At 40.1% G+C, this 15,551-nt stretch overlaps 3 protein-coding genes across 5 annotated transcripts in view; 2 read left to right on the top strand and 1 right to left on the bottom strand.

Moving 5' to 3' along the window:
• Positions 1–3,075, top strand: part of creb3l1 (cAMP responsive element binding protein 3-like 1) — a 33,372-nt gene extending 30,297 nt beyond the window's left edge. For both annotated transcript variants that reach the window (XM_008300529.1, XM_008300528.1), the window contains exon 13: positions 79–3,075. In XM_008300529.1, the coding sequence (XP_008298751.1) occupies positions 79–125 (47 nt within the window). In that variant the 3' untranslated portion in view covers positions 126–3,075. The remainder of the gene's footprint in view (positions 1–78) is intronic.
• harbi1 (harbinger transposase derived 1) lies at positions 2,257–5,716 on the bottom strand. Its single transcript, XM_008300530.1, has 7 exons — positions 5,648–5,716; positions 4,894–5,059; positions 4,603–4,805; positions 4,196–4,283; positions 3,899–4,106; positions 3,641–3,816; positions 2,257–3,358 (listed from the first exon to the last, which is right to left on the bottom strand). Exons 2-7 carry the CDS (start codon positions 5,056–5,058, stop codon positions 3,158–3,160), a joined length of 1,041 nt encoding a protein of 346 aa, XP_008298752.1. The 5' UTR covers position 5,059; positions 5,648–5,716; the 3' UTR covers positions 2,257–3,157.
• A 215-nt stretch (positions 5,717–5,931) lies between these two features.
• Positions 5,932–14,528, top strand: atg13 (ATG13 autophagy related 13 homolog (S. cerevisiae)). 2 transcript variants are annotated; one of them, XM_008300524.1, is made up of 18 exons: positions 5,932–6,096; positions 6,841–6,921; positions 7,222–7,302; positions 7,415–7,534; positions 7,896–7,942; positions 8,555–8,695; positions 8,852–8,892; positions 9,403–9,499; positions 9,685–9,792; positions 10,075–10,168; positions 10,356–10,454; positions 10,840–10,923; positions 11,532–11,641; positions 11,798–11,939; positions 12,028–12,105; positions 12,214–12,321; positions 12,934–13,062; positions 13,153–14,528. In XM_008300524.1, the coding sequence occupies exons 2-18, from the start codon at positions 6,853–6,855 to the stop codon at positions 13,228–13,230; spliced, it is 1,626 nt and encodes a 541-aa protein (XP_008298746.1). In that variant the 5' UTR covers positions 5,932–6,096; positions 6,841–6,852; the 3' UTR covers positions 13,231–14,528. The 2 variants fall into 2 exon arrangements, with proteins under 2 accessions (XP_008298746.1, XP_008298747.1); XM_008300525.1 differs by lacking the exon at positions 10,356–10,454.
• The last annotated feature ends 1,023 nt before the right edge of the window (positions 14,529–15,551 follow it).

Raw genomic sequence — 15,551 nt, 5'->3', positions numbered from 1 at the left:
TACTAGCAAACTCCGCTTATGCTGGTGTATTCACACGCTGCACGGCAACCCTTTAACTGGCTTTCTCTTTCTCTTCAGAGAAACAAAACCAGACGGAGTCTCGGAGGTTTTCTGACACAGCCTGACCCCCTCCTCACATGACTTCTCACCTCTGACCCCTAAAAAGCCCCCAAACGCTCCAGATTGGCTTCATATCACAGCAAACCTGCATCTACGTTACTCTTCCATCGTCATCCCCCTTTAATGAGACTCTGCAGTCGTCCCAACCTCCTCGCCTGGTGTCCTGCCTGTATGTAGTGCTTCTTCACTTCGCTCTTATACTTGAATATTGGTTTTAAATGGACCTTCTTGTTGGAATTTAAATCTTTCTGCACTAAACAGCTGGTATCATTTAAACCATCCAACTTATCTGTTTAGTTTAAAACAAACTTGTTGAATCTTTAGTTTGTAATTCATGAGACACTATTTGTCGCAATCATCGCCGCCTTAATTAAACCCTAATCCAAGAACCTCTAAACAATATTTACAGATCTGATGTATTTTATTAAAATAATTCCTCTGATCAAAACTCAGTCAGGCCATTTCTGGGCAGATAAGAGCTTCTTCAGCTGTGTTCCTGTGTACAAAATAGTCGTATCGTGTTGGGACAGGCGGAAAACATGATGAGCAGATGCTTTCTGCTTCCACAGGTGTCTTCACTTTCTCTCCACAGCGACTTGTTGAGAGAAAATAAGACTCATACATGTATATGGAAACTTGACAGACCTCCACTGTGGGATTCTAGTTGTACCATGTGGTGCTTGTATTTCACTTCCAGTGCACTTTGGATTCACTGCGTTGGATCAGTGCTTTAATTTTTAACCCATCACATACATTATATTAACAAAGGGCTGCAACTAACTCATCTTGGTCATCGAAATTGTTCCAGAAAAAACACCGCAAACAGCTTGTCCCAACAATTACTCAAAATCAAAAGATCTTAAATTATCAAAGATGATGAAGAGAAGTAGCAAATCCCTACATTTAAAGAGCTGGACCCAGAAAATATTTGGCATTTTTGCTTGATAATTGAGCAACTAGACATACTGGTGTGTTGAAAATGAACACGTGCCATTTTTAAAAGTGCCTTCAAGTTGCTTCACATGCCCACATATGGAACCACAGAGCTGGAAATGTCACTCTGTCTGTTTAAATCAGGGCTGGCCTCAGTCTTTTAAGACCTCCTGAGTGACATTTTGCTCATTTGTCATCAGAAATTGGGTGAATGTTCAGGATTTATCAGGGCGAGACCTTTTATTTCACATGCCTATTTATGTGTTCGGAGGAGCCAGCGATGCCTGACGAAGGTCTCTATTCAGGATCAAAGTGTTGCTCGGTTAAATTAAATTAGCTTTTTTTTTTTTTACAACAAGACATGTTATTTTTCAACTTTTTAAATCTGTCTCTGAAGTTAAAACTAGTTTTTCACTTACACTTCTGACCAAGATTCTGCTTTGTTTTTGTGGGGTGGATCATATTTTCATACCAAGGGCAAAAAAGGAGGTTGGGAAACATGACATAAAAGTATTTTTATGGAAATATATTGTATATGTAATATATTTGCAGCATCCAAAAAAAGAGCATATTTAATTTATGCAACAAAAAAAATTAATTCTGAACTTTTTTTTTAAAGTTAGTTTATCTTATTGTCTTTTTTTTTTTTTTTTTAAATAATGTTTCAAAAAACAAAAATACACCTTATAATATATTCTGAGCATCAAAAAAAGAGCATATTTATTTTATGCAAAAAAAAAAAAAGGATTTGTATGTTGTGTATCGGCATTTAGGATGATGTGCGGTTTTACGTGACGGTGTGTCGTTCACATGCTCATGTGTAAAGCTTTGACATGATCTGTTTGTGTCTTTTAACTGTAATACAGTGTTTATGTTTCACTGCTGTCGCATGAAAATCCTTGAGGGTCTTTATTTTGTCCTTCGGGATTTAAAAATGTCTTCACTTTGTGCAATTGAACCATAAAAAAAAACACATTTTTACCCTCAAGTTTACGTTTCTTGGCTCAAAAAACTAAATAAATGTACCATAAATAAAAAATGAAGTAAATGAACAGTGATACTAAATGTCCTCATGCGACAGCAGTGTGTGTTGTATTTATTCCTGTTTGTAGAAAGTGTGTATATATTGATGAAGCCAATCAGGGGACTAATACATTCCAGGAAGTAAAATACCACTAGTTCCACAATTTGATTGAACAAAAATCACATTTTTAAAATCTTTATTTCTTTACCACTATTCTGACAACGTAATAGAAACAGCAACGCTCCCAAAATAACTTCTTTACACTTCATGGTATTCGTTCAAGCTATAAAAACCGACATTTCACCGTCCTCAGTCCAACTTCTGGCTTATAAAAGACGCCAAAATCTTATGATCTCCAAAACTTTACAGTTGTCACAGGTCGTCTGCTTTTCTTACTTGTGTTTTTGTTTAATGTTTCATTTTTTTTTTCATTTTACACAAAAAAAAATCATGTGACTGCAGCCCGTTGCACAAACATCCTGTCATTCTCTTCACCCATAACAGTCTTAACGCACCAATGTACATAAATAATGACAACTTAATGTGCAGTTGTTGTAAATAAGGGCCTTGTTTTTGTATTGTGACATAGTCCAAGATTTTAACCTGTGGAATCTCATGGAAAAGGCACGGGGGAAGCAGTGGGGGGAGGAAAGTGGGGTGGGATTAAAAAAAATTAAAATTAAAAAAAAAAAGATGGGGAGGGTGACTTTTTCCACTTGTAAAGAAACCTGGATGACAGCAGCTGCACGCAGTTTAAATACAACACCAGGAAGGTGCTTGTTTATTCCAACCTCTCCATGAATATTTGGAAAAATTGAATGTCCTGAGAGAATAATCAAGCACTTTCCAGGGAGTTTGGTTATTTGAAATGGGTCTGGACATGTCGTTGTCTTGGTTTGTTGTATAGCGTCCTGCATGTTCCTCCATATACAACTATGTTATCTTAGTATAGTCAGTAGAGTAGAAACCAGCAAAATATTAAAAAACTGCATCAGCAACACGGTGTCCGTGCACTTTCTTGCTTTTAAAATTCATTGATTTGTGCTGGTCCCAGTCTTGAAAACATCCTTTGATAAAGTCTTAGCTGAAGTGTTTGAGTATGAGCTGTTTTCGGAGCTCCTCTGCCTGGCTGTCGCGGTCCTCTGGTCTCTGTTTGAGGCCGCTGGGCTGCTCGAGCGGCTCCGTCCTCTCCAGAGTCCAGGCGTCCAATCCGGACTGCAGCGAGGCGTTGTGGAGAACGCAGCAGGCCAGCAGGATGGCTGAGCTCCTCTCTGGAGAATACTGCACACGGGAGAGACGACACTGCTCAGCAACTACACAAACACTTTCTATTTAGCTACAAGACCTTGAAAATAAAAGTACATGCTTACTAGGTTCAATGTGATAAAGGATGTTGAGGTAATTGAGGCAACTGTCTTATGATTCCATAATTCATTCACATTTATAACTAATATCTTAAACATACTGAATGGAGCCACATATTTTTACTAATAGGATTATGCTGATATATAATCAGAATTGTTGATTAATGGCTGGGACAAACACAATTTTTAAGTAGAATACCTGCAAGTATCCTTTGGTGCCATCCAAACATCTAAATCGGGTCTGGATGGCTCTGAAGGTTCTGTCCACTATCTCATGAGTAGCCGTATGAGCCAGATTATATCGAAACTCCGCAGGGGATTCTGGGCAGTCGACCGGGGTCATCAGCCACTTCCTCACAGGGTAGCGACCGTCACCTAGGAAGCAGAAAACTTTTAACCTCTGCACCCCCAAACTAACATCTCCAACTCCAATAATGACACCAAATACACTCCTCACCCAGCAGCCAGCCCTCCTCTGTGTCCTGCAGCTGCTTGTACAGAGCGGATCTTTCCAGAACAACGGTGTCTTGGAGTCCGCCTGGCCAGTGTGTTTCTGCGCTGAGCAGCAATCCTCGGGCGTCACAAACGAGCTGGCAGGCCACGGAGTGAAAGCCCTTCTTATTCACGTATGACGAGTCTTCGCTGTTTGGAGCTTTGATGGCAACCTGGAGGTGAAGAGTAAAGAAGAAAGAGGAATCAGTTTCCTCTTGTGGAAACTGATAATCAACTGTCAATGCAATAGAATACAAATAACCTGAACACAGTCCAGCACCCCGAGAACTCCTGGAAATCCTGCCACCCTCTGGAATTCCTCGAAAGACTGCTCTCTGCTGGAGGGATCTCTGTTTGAAGAACATTATTACTGCTGTTATGTTTAAAGCTACTGAAGATGAGTTTAGGATTTTCACTCCTGACAGCTGTCTCTCTGTATAGCTACAGTGTCCATTTCAGCTGATAATATAAAAGTACCACTGATTTTGTAAGTTTTAAGACCTTACCTAGGTCTTAAAAAGTAATATGTGTTCAAAAAGCACCTAAGTGAACCCTAAACAAGCTGTTTTCCTCCATTGATTCTTCTTCAAGGCCTTTTGAGGTGAATATTTCCTGCAACAACTGCCACATTTTCACCTCATAAACCTGCAAAGTATCATGGTACCACACCTGTTGAACGTGATGAACTGGGGAGCTTTCTCCACCAGCGCTCTGGTCACATTGGACACACATCTCGACATCGACGCCTGACTGATCCCTATCGTATCCCCCATAGACGTCTGGAAGGAGCCAGATGTGTAGAAGCCCAGCGCGGCCAACACCTGGACCTCGGGACTGATGGCTCTGGACCGCTGGGTTCGTCTGCAGAGAGCCTGACACAGAGGGTATGCAGATATCAGAGAGACAAGTTAAACGGAAGTGGATTCGCCTATTCAAAGCTGAGGGTCAGGTCACACTCACCTCTCTGAGTAGTTCCACCAGATACAAGATAAAGTCTCTGGGGAAGCCAAACTGTGTGAGCAGGGTGTTGTCTGAGACTGAGTCCAGGTCGAAGCGGTCCAGAGTTTTGTGGCCTCGACCATGTAAGAGAAGATCACAGTCCAAGATGGCTATAGGGATGGCCATGCTGTGGGTCAGAAAATGTGAATTTAATTAATAAAAAATGACAAAGTATGATGAATTACACACTTAGATTCCTCTTTGCCTTCAACCTGTTATGATTTTTATATCCAAATATTTGTTACATCATTTTAAAATTCATGTTTTTAAAGATTTACACAGTCTTGTTTAGTATTCTCTTAATATAGCTCTTGCTAGTTGAAGAAATCTGTTTATGACATTCCAGCATACACACTGTTGAATAAGGAGTATCACATGGGGATATTGAGATGGTAAACTAACCTGACGTTCATGTTTGTGGAGCTAAAGCAGGCTTACTCCTTTCATTGCATGCTATGACATATAAAGCAATCCTTTTGTTTCAAAGCAACCACCACTAGAACTGCTATTACTGTATGCTTACTGTATCAAGTCAAGTCAACGTGCTAACTAGCTAGCTAGCTAGCTAGCTAGCTAGCTTGCTTTGGAGGTTTTTTTTAGTTTTACGTGTGTTTACTTGTAAAGAAAACTCTTCTAAGACTGGTAGCGGGACACCTGCAAATAGTACTGACTGTATAATTAAGTTCTTTTGCATAATTAAGAACAATACTCTCACCTTCAGGTAAGAAATGCTGCATTTGTCAACCAAAACAATTCCCAGAAAACGTACAGCGTTAATTTGCGGCACGAGTTCGCAGATTCGACACAGTGAGGGGCGTTGGGATTTTTGTGGATTCCGTTTTATCATTTAAAAAGAACAACAAAAAAGATCGTTTTGATGACAGAAAAATCGACATATTTTCTTCTTTATGCGTCAAAGTTTGTTTCTGGCTCAAAATTGAACTTTGTTTTTACACATTAAATTAACGAAAGTGCCGTTGTGAAGCTACTGCTATCTAAACACGTCGACATGGAGAAGATAAACAGAAAAGTAGCACAGCCGCTGTTGACGATGTGTACAGCTGATTTGGGCGTATAAATGTTTGTGGAACACAGCTTTGCGTGTCGTTTTTATTAAACTGATTCGCATTTCATTGAAGCTTCGTTGTAAAGGGAACAGCTAATGTAAGTCTTGCTGGTTTGTGACGAAGTTAAAGTGTTGCGTTATTTAGCTAGCTAGCTATCGTTAGCTTTGGGCTAAGGCCAGTTGTTCACTGAGGCACTAACCGTTGCCTCTGCCTCGCCTTTGCGAACCTGAAGTAATTATGTAAGAAAATGCATCAATGTGGCTTTTAAATATACAAGCACATCTAGTGTAGAATATAAAGTGGCTGTCAATTCCCTGCTGTTTAAAATGACCTCCAGATTTAATTCGGACAATTTCATATCAACGTGGAGGCCCTCTTCTCGCTAGCATGGTTGAGATACAGAAAATGTTCTCTAAAAACAACGATGCTAAACAGTGTTTTATTCTTATTGTATTACCCACCGTTTCCAGTTAGCAACTGTTCGATTCCGTAATAGCAAAACCTAATGTATGTGATCTAAATTTGTTATTTGGGTCAAATCTGAGCTTTGTTTGGGTGACTGGGTTTTGTTGCTGACGTGTTATTGTGTTAATAATAGCAACCATGGGCAGACATGCATGAAACGAATCTAATGCAGCTATTATAATTTGGAATTACATGTTTGCATGTAACATTATACTGCTGTTTGACTTTATGATTTTACAAATTCAAAGACAACTTATGACAAAATTGTAATAGATGCTCTGTTTGTTTTATATACGTACTGAAATTTCTGTTCGTTTATATTTTCTTTGGAATCATCATTTAGACTTTTCTAATGGCCTTTCTTGTGTGATTGCAGGGTCGTGACAACATGGACAGCGACCTGAGTCCGCAGGATAAAAAAGACTTAGACAAGTTCATTAAGTTCTTTGCCTTGAAGGTAAGAAGCTGCGATGATGGTTTGTTTCTGCAGCTGATAGAGCATCTGAATGTGGCCTGTGATGCTCCTGTAGCGTTGATTGACTCATAAAAACAAATCTGTCTCACTTGTCTGTTGTGGTATCTACAGGTTTTGTTTTAGTAGCATAGCTTTTCATTTATGGTGCTCAAAGCATTAAAAACTTTGCATGAACAATGTTACTGTCAGCCTGGATAGACGTGTGAGCATTTTAATAGAAACTATTTCTGTGAAAATTGTTCATTTTGATAGATTTATTGTGGACTGTGTGTATGTTTTCAGACTGTCCAGGTAATAGTCCAAGCTCGCCTTGGAGAGAAGATCTGCACTCGCTCGTCCTCATCACCTACTGGCTCTGATTGGGTAAAATAACTTTTATTAATTGTTTGCTATTAAAATTCACTGTAGATCATTATAGATTACCAGTCTGCTTCTGTAGATTTTAATTATTTTGACTGTTAAATATATCTTCTAGTTTAATTTGGCCATCAAAGACATCCCAGAGGTTACCCATGAAGCCAAGAAGGCACTGGCCGGCCAACTTCCAGGCATCGGCCGCTCCATGTGTGTGGAGATCTCCCTCAAGACGTCAGAGGTAAATACTCGCTGAAGCAGACAGCCTTAGACAGTAGACTGCAGTTCCTCTTTCTGTAAAATGACCTCTATCTCATAAAAAAAATCAAACCCCACAGTGGCTTTATGTTAAGCTCAGTCTGTCCGTCAGTTAGGTGTAGATGGGTTAATAAACAATGAGAGGGTTGTTAAACTTTGTTGGCAACTAAATATGCTGTGTGGGTTTGGAAACATAAACCTATGAAAGAGTTTTGCCTGTGCATGAAAGTCTCCATTGTTTTACAGGCTTTGAATCGTAAACAGATCATTTTGTAAATACACAGTTATCTCTGAGTTCACTTTAACGTCTCTATGCTGATGTTTCTGTCTCCTTCCTTTCTCAGGGTGACTCAATGGAGTTAGAGACTTGGTGCCTGGAGATGAATGAAAAGTGAGTGGACTTTTGGGCATTCTAGTGACCAAAAGGTTAAGGAATGTGCAAGAAAAATAACACATTGTCAAGACTGTGGGTGTGTCTTTGCCTCTGTAAGGCTCTAAAGAATTTACAAGATTAGCCTGGGGGACCACGAACCCGTTATCTGTGGTAAATGCATCAGTTGCATCAGTGCTATGCTGTGATGATTGCTTCATCTTGTGCAGCACTTGTGATCATTGCTTGTCTCTGCCAAAACTTGGCTGTGTGACACCCATACTGAGCATCGGCTTTGATAGCACGCAAACAATGGAGAAGCACAAAAATGAAATCACAGTTGGTAGTTTCAGGAAAACAGGAACCGATGCTGTCAGCAAATGTCAGCTGCTCGCTGGTGTAAATGGGCGACTTTGTCTCTATTTCAGTGACAATTTGATTTTATGCCATGTTTCTAAATTGTTAGCTGTTGTCAGAAAACTGCAGTTGTACTTCAATGTTTTGTTCTTTCTTGAGATGACGTGTCCATAAAAGTAATAAACTATCTATCTATCTATCTATCTATCTATCTATCTATCTATCTATCTATCTATCTATCTATCTAATTCTCTGTATTTTCTGTCTTCGCTCCAGGTGCGATAAGGACATCAAGGTGTCATATACAGTATATAATCGTCTGTCTGTCCTTCTGAAGTCTCTGCTGGCCATCACCAGAGTAACACCCGCCTATAAGCTGTCCAGAAAGCAGGGACACGATTATGTCATATTGTACAGGTGATCTGTCCTCTTAAACACTTGGTTTGATTGAATTACTGGCAAAATACATTTCCCCATCTCTCTGCATGAACACAGCTGCTGTTTTTCCTAGTACACCTCTAGTGTAGGCATCTGAACTTAAATGTTTCTCATTTCTGCTTCCCCTCTTTCTAGGATCTACTTTGGGGAAGTCCAGCTGAGCGGGTTAGGAGAAGGTAACTGTATCTGTGCCCCTTGACCGACATGTCCTAAATCACTGGTGCTGCCCCGTGTGACTTTGAACCTGAACAACAGAGACGTTGACATGCATCCAGTTAACACGTGGCTGTGTGCACCGGTTTCACTGTAAACATTGTGAAAAATATTTTAGAATTGGACTCAAAGGGGCTAAATATATGTATATATTGTGCAATTATTGTTACTATTGGTCTTTGGCATCTGATGCCTGCCACATAAAAAGTCTCTAAAGCAGACTTCAAGCAAATACACAAATAATTACTATATTTAAAGATTAGTTAATTTTTTAAACATTGCTTACACATAAATTAAAACATCATAGAATACTTTTTCTTGTTCCCTCACTGTTTATTGTAACATGAGACCAAAAACAGCATACTCAGAAAAAAATCACTGAAAATATCTCTTAATTCTTATGATAAATACATAATAAAATATGCTGACTGTATTACATTTGCTAATGTTCTTGTGTGTTGTTTGTTTCTCAGGTTTTCAGACAGTGCGTGTCGGTGTCGTTGGCACCCCTGTTGGCACAGTCACACTCTCATGTGCCTACCGCACCAACCTGGCATTCATGTCTAACAGGTAACCAACATACTGCGTCTAAACTGAAACAGCTGTTGTAGCATGTTGTAGTATTATTAAAGATTTCTGAGTGGAATGAAAATGTTTTCCATATTTGCAGATATTAACATTTCACTGCTTCAGGATTTGTTTTGACTCATCAAACTAGCAAAAGTCGTCAACTGCTCTAATGTCGCTCTCTACAGGCAGTTTGAAAGGTCGGCTCCAATCATGGGGATCATTGTGGATCACTTTGTGGATCCTCCCTGCAGCAGCCAGCGTCCAGCAAACATGGGGCAGCCCTGCAACTACAGGTAGCTTTTGAAAGCAGGCATTCATCTTAACAACAAAACATTATCTACCCACAACTGCAGTCAGGTTTAAACATTCTCCAAACACATGGTCCTGCAGTTAAGTTTTAGCCTTGGTTGACTTAATACTAAGATTTAACATCACTGGAGGTCCCAAAAACTTATGCTTCTCCATGTCTGAGAGTCTAATGTTGCTTCTCCTTTGGTTTTGACTTTTGTGCTTTCCTGCTTCCAATCAGGATGTAAAAACAAATTAATTCAATTCTAATGTCTGTGTGTGTGCAGAGCTCCAGATGAGGAGGATGGAGGAACATTTGCAGGAGTTCAGGACTCCCAGGAGGTCTGCACCACCTCCTTCTCCACCTCCCCTCCCTCTCAGGTAGGAAACTCCCTCCCGCTCTTTTTCACTGTCTCTTTCTTTAACCTGTGACTTCTTCTCTCCATTTTCACACCTGTTTTTCATTTCACTTTCTCTTTTTTCTCTTTGTCTGTTTTCCTTCCTGTTGTCTCTTTATTGTACGTTTATCTCTATGTGTGGGTGTGGGTGTGTGTTTGCATTGTCTCAGTGTGTGTGCACACTGAGTCCGTCTCCCTCTAAACTGTCCAAGCCCCTCCCCCTGGACAGTCTGCAGCTCCCATTGGCTCCTGGACTTGTCACTCACACTGTGAGTCTATACTGGCCATTGACAAAGTGTGACTGTGTGTGAGACAGTCTGAAACTGTTCCTTCAGACTTAACATTTGCTTTTTTAGTGTGTGATCATCACGTTTTTTTGTTTTTTTTTTCGTCACCTGTAGTTTTCTAGCTCTTGGTTCAGTGCAGAGCTTCATACTTCTGTAGCTTTCACTTGCCGCTGTTCACTAGATCCGTTTGATCACCCCCATCACAGTAGTAAACCCTGTTAATGTTTGACCCATCTCAACAACACAGCTCTGATGTTCTGCCAGCAGTGTGTGCCTGAACTGTCACACAGTGTATGATGAAACCTAAGCTCCAACACGGTTAGTGAATAACATTTCCTCTTGTGTGTCTGTCTCTCTTGCCCTTCAGCTGTATACTTCCAGGTTATCCTACCAGCCTCCAGCTCTAACAGGAGCTGCTGAGCTTTGTCACCCTGCTGGAAATCCAAACCAGGTGATGCACCAAACCAGTTAGTTCATTTTACTTGGAGACCCACAGCAGAACCTGCCTGATAAACTTCCCACTTAATGACAGATTATTTTCGTTTTTGATTGAACTGTTTCCTGAATTAGTTAATTATCTGGCTTCTCAAAAGACAGAAGATGAAAAAATGTGCCCGTCACAGTTTTTTAAAGGTTAAGTTGATGATATCTAACAACATTTACTCAAGTACTGTTCTGAAGTACAACTTTGAGGTACTTGTACTTCCCTCGTGTATTTCCATTTTATTCTTCTGTATACTTCCACTCCACTGCATTTAGGAGATAAGTTTTATACTTCTTTTACTACTGCTACTAATTCTTATAAACTTTTACTTAGGTAGGATTTCTCATGCATGACATTTACTTGCTTTGGAGTATTTTTCATTGCTGGTACTTTTACTAAAGTAAAAGACCTGAATACTTCTTTCACCTCTGGATGTTAGATTCCTTGTTTTGTCCACCAGCAGGTCAAAAATCATAGGATATTTAGTTTGTCATCACAAATGACAAAAAGCAGCAAACTCTTCAACTCTGGATAATTTATAATTTTTACTATTTGTTTATGCTCTTCTTGTTCAGGTATTGCATGCTGGGAAGGAAGGTGGGGTTGTATTGGTTCCTGCTCAGCCTCCTCATGGAGCTGACGCCCATATAACAGTAGAGCACGCCCCGAACACACCTAGCAGCAGGTAAATCTCTCCTTACATTACTTCTTTATTTATTTAACTGGCTCACTCAACATTTTCTAGTTTCTGCTTCGTGCTGTAGTTTTGCTGAATATTTTCTCAGAGCAAAGTCTTCCATTCTGAAAACTAAACTGATTGTCTCATGATCTCTCTTCCCAGCGGGGATGACGACGGCCTGTCGCAGAGCGCAGAAGGACGGAGGGATGAAGGGAGGAGGAGTGTTTCTCCCGCTGACCCAGTCGAGTCTCTCAGTGCATTCACAAGAAAGGTCGGAGCCTTTGTTAATAAACCCAGCACACAGGTAAGTAATATTTTGAGCTTGGTTTTTAGATTTTTGTCATTTTCTTTACCCAGCGTCACTGAATCCAGCTGTGTGTTTGTGTGTGTAGATAACAGCAGCCAGTCTGGATCTGCCATTTGCTGCATTTGCTCCTCGAGGCCTGGACTCAGAGGAGAACGATCCCATGGTATTTACAAAGCAGAATCCATGACAGATACAGTCCAGTCTTACATATAGCAGTAATATGATTTGACATAGTTTCTGCAGTGGAGATATTTTCTGTGTTTGTGTTCAGGTGCAGCCTCCAGACTCTCCTCCCTGCCCGTCACCCCTGCAGGCCAGTCTTCATTCTCAGGGCTCAGAGGGATCCGGACAGCAGGATGATTTCGTCATGGTTGACTTTGTACGTGAAAACTGTTTCATTTTCTATCAAGGCTCTTTATACAGCACTAAACAGCACATTGTATTTCAATACATAAAAATACTATGACATTTACTTTTAGTCTGAACTGCTTTTTTTTAAAATTAATTAATAAATAGCCTGACATTTTGTGAAATACACTTGCTTGTTTCTTCCTAAGACTTAGATGAGAAGATGGATACAACATGAGTACACTAAATATAATATTATATTAGCTTAGCATAGAAGAAGGGTGAAACAAGTAGCCTACCAGCAGCTTTAGAGCTCACTGCTGACAAAGTTCATCTGCATGAAACAGAAAGTAAAAAAGAAAATGTATGCCTCAAGGACTATAAAACAAACATATCTAACCGGTTACTTTGAGTTTTTGAGGAATACTTCTGCTAAACTAAATGGCTGACATATTTCCCAAAGTATACAAGTATTACTTTAAAGTTTAATTTTGTAGATAAAGACCCATTTCAAGAGTGAACCCACAGTCATTTCTTCACCCTGTTTTTCCTGCTGCAAACTGTCATTTGGATTTGTTGCCTAGCATGAGATTCTGTAAATGTTTGTGAAACTCAAGCAGTGTCTCTTTATCTCTATTCATAGCGTCCAGCTTTTTCTAAGGACGACTTGTTGCCAATGGATCTGGGCACCTTCTACAGAGAGTTTCAGAACCCTCCACAGCTGGCCAGCCTCTCACTTCACATCAGCTCCCAGTCGATGGCAGATGACCTAGTAAACACCTTTTTTTCTGGGTGCAGAATTTAAAGTAAAACTGTAAATGAGTGTTGGTAGTAATGCTGATTTGTGTTCTCCATCTTGCAGGACTCGCTGCCAGAAAAACTCCGCGTCTACGAGAAAAACATTGACGAGTTTGATGCTTTCGTGGACATGCTTCAGTAGATCGGAGGCGCAAACTCAAAGGATGAAAGTAGAGACGGACTACCTGTGAGGAAAAGATGCAATGGATGATAAAAAAAGAATGAAAGGAAGAAGCAGACTGGAGACCCTAGTTGTTTGTCCTGTGAGAAACACTCACACTGAATCACCGTGTTTTAATGTGAAGCTCCTCTTGTCTGACATTTTCCTCTCCTCTCTGTCGTGACCGGCTTGTACAGATCATCCTCTTCACTGTAAATACTGTATGACACTGGCACACACACACACACACATACGTCACTCTCTGGTCTGGTAGCGTTACAATGAAATCTTGACTCTCTGTGTGGCACAAATCTGCTCTCGTCATCAGTGTGTAATCAGAAATCACTGGGTTTTCTGTCACTTCAGACAGCCATGCAAATCCAAGGACAGACCGCCTGCAATCATGATTTTCTTTTTGTTAAACTGTAGCTTGACCCTTTCTCCATCCCTCGCCTCTGAAAGTTTCCTCCACATTATGGCCTTTCTAATCATATCAGAGCTGACAGCGAAAGTTCACCAGTGTTACTCTAGAAGTCAAAACTGAATGGGTCGTGTCACGGGCTTTGGGAAAAGTATGTTCCTCAAAACTGACATCTTGAAAAGCTGGTCTTGGCAAAGAAACTTGCACATATCGTCGCAGTGCCCTGTGTTGTAATTCAAAAAATATGTCCTGCTTACAGTGAAGAGCCGCTCATTCGTTGTCCCTAGCCGGGTGTTCCCAGCTGGTCTGGGGATTTAAACTGCCAATTTCAATGTTAAACTGACCCCAGAGAAATTTAAAGTGAATCAACTGCTTCCCCTACATGTACAGAAAACACATTTCCATGTGGAGGCAATTTGTTGTGGATCTGCGCTCAGTTGCCAGTTAATGAGGTCGCTAAAACTAATACAGCAGCCCTGTGTTATTTCTCAGGCTGTAATTTGTGGTACTGCTGAGGTGTAAAAGGAAAGAAAACCCTCAGCATAACAATACAATTTGCACCACCACAAATTGCAGCCTTTGAAGTGACCATGAAATTGAATCAGCAGTAGTTTAAGTTGCATTAGATTACGGTCGTTTTAGGTTTTAAATTAACTGGCAACTCGGTGTGCTCACTGTGCGTGCTTTTCTACATGCTTGTGTATATTTTGAGACTTTGTGAAAGTGGGATAAACATTTCCAGCCGCCTACAGAAGAGAAGGTAATGATCCATGACTGTCTGAGTTTGGTTGAAAGCTTTAATTTAAACTTTTCTGTTGGTGTAGATGTCCTAATAAAGCATGGCTGCTCTGTTCAAACAGCTGGTGTCTTTAGTCATCTGGTAGTTTACCTGGAGGCAGCCTTCACATGGCCAATAATGACATGATGATCCTCATTCAGCTCAGGTGAGTCTGTGACGTGTTGTTTATCTGTCGCAGGGGAGCACGTGCACTAATGAAGGAAACTCCAAGCTAAACATGCACGCTCATGTTGGCGTTGATTTTTATTTATTTATTTTAAGTTTAACTACCTTTCTGCAAATATTTCCATCTCAAGCTTTTGGTGAGTAACACTGAATGTAAATATACTTTTTTTGTTTTTCTTGCTCGTAAGAAAACCGAGGTAAATGTTTATTTCGACACAGGGAACACGCTTATTTAACGCTTTGTAGAAAGATAAATTTGCTCAAATATAAGTTTTAAAATTCAACGACGGACATGTTTACTTGTCACAGCAGAAAAAGCACAAGTGAGGCAAATTTTTATTAATGTCTGTTGTGACAAAGCGCCATGTAGCATCTTCCTAGCAGTTAGCTTCAAGGTGTTTAGCCTCAGGTTAAAGTAATGGGAACGCCTGTTAGCTTAAGGCTAACCGAGACTGTAAACAGGAAACTGCGAATGTGGCTCTGTCCAAATATTTTTAACAGACTAGCAGCATATTTAAAACACAATAATTAACATTGAATGTGGTAGTTTATTACAAACTAAATGGAGAAAAAAATAAAATAGCAAACGCGCACTGACTTCCTTGACTCTTGTCGCATACTGTTGCCTAGCAACCAGGTAGAAACTCCCAAAATCACTGCTCCTGATCAGAAAGAAAATTCCTGCATATAAATGTTGATTAATATCTTTAAAATATTCACATTCCTGCATTTGTATGGATCAATATCTAGGTCATCTGCAGTGCTAATAAATTATTTTTTCATTTACAGTATTATGTTTGAGGTTTGGAGTGAGGTCAGTTGTTTCCTCTTTATTCTCTTTTAGCTCTGGTCCATCACCAGTCACTGCATGAAATCCTAAAAACACCCATTTGTGTATCAGTTACATAATTAGATTTT

The sequence above is a fragment of the Stegastes partitus genome, unplaced genomic scaffold (assembly GCF_000690725.1).
Source record: "Stegastes partitus isolate 25-593 unplaced genomic scaffold, Stegastes_partitus-1.0.2 Scaffold1556, whole genome shotgun sequence".
NCBI lineage: Eukaryota > Metazoa > Chordata > Actinopteri > Pomacentridae > Stegastes > Stegastes partitus.
The sequence above is the reverse complement of the archived record's forward strand: the minus strand, read 5'-3'. Positions and strand labels throughout refer to the sequence as shown.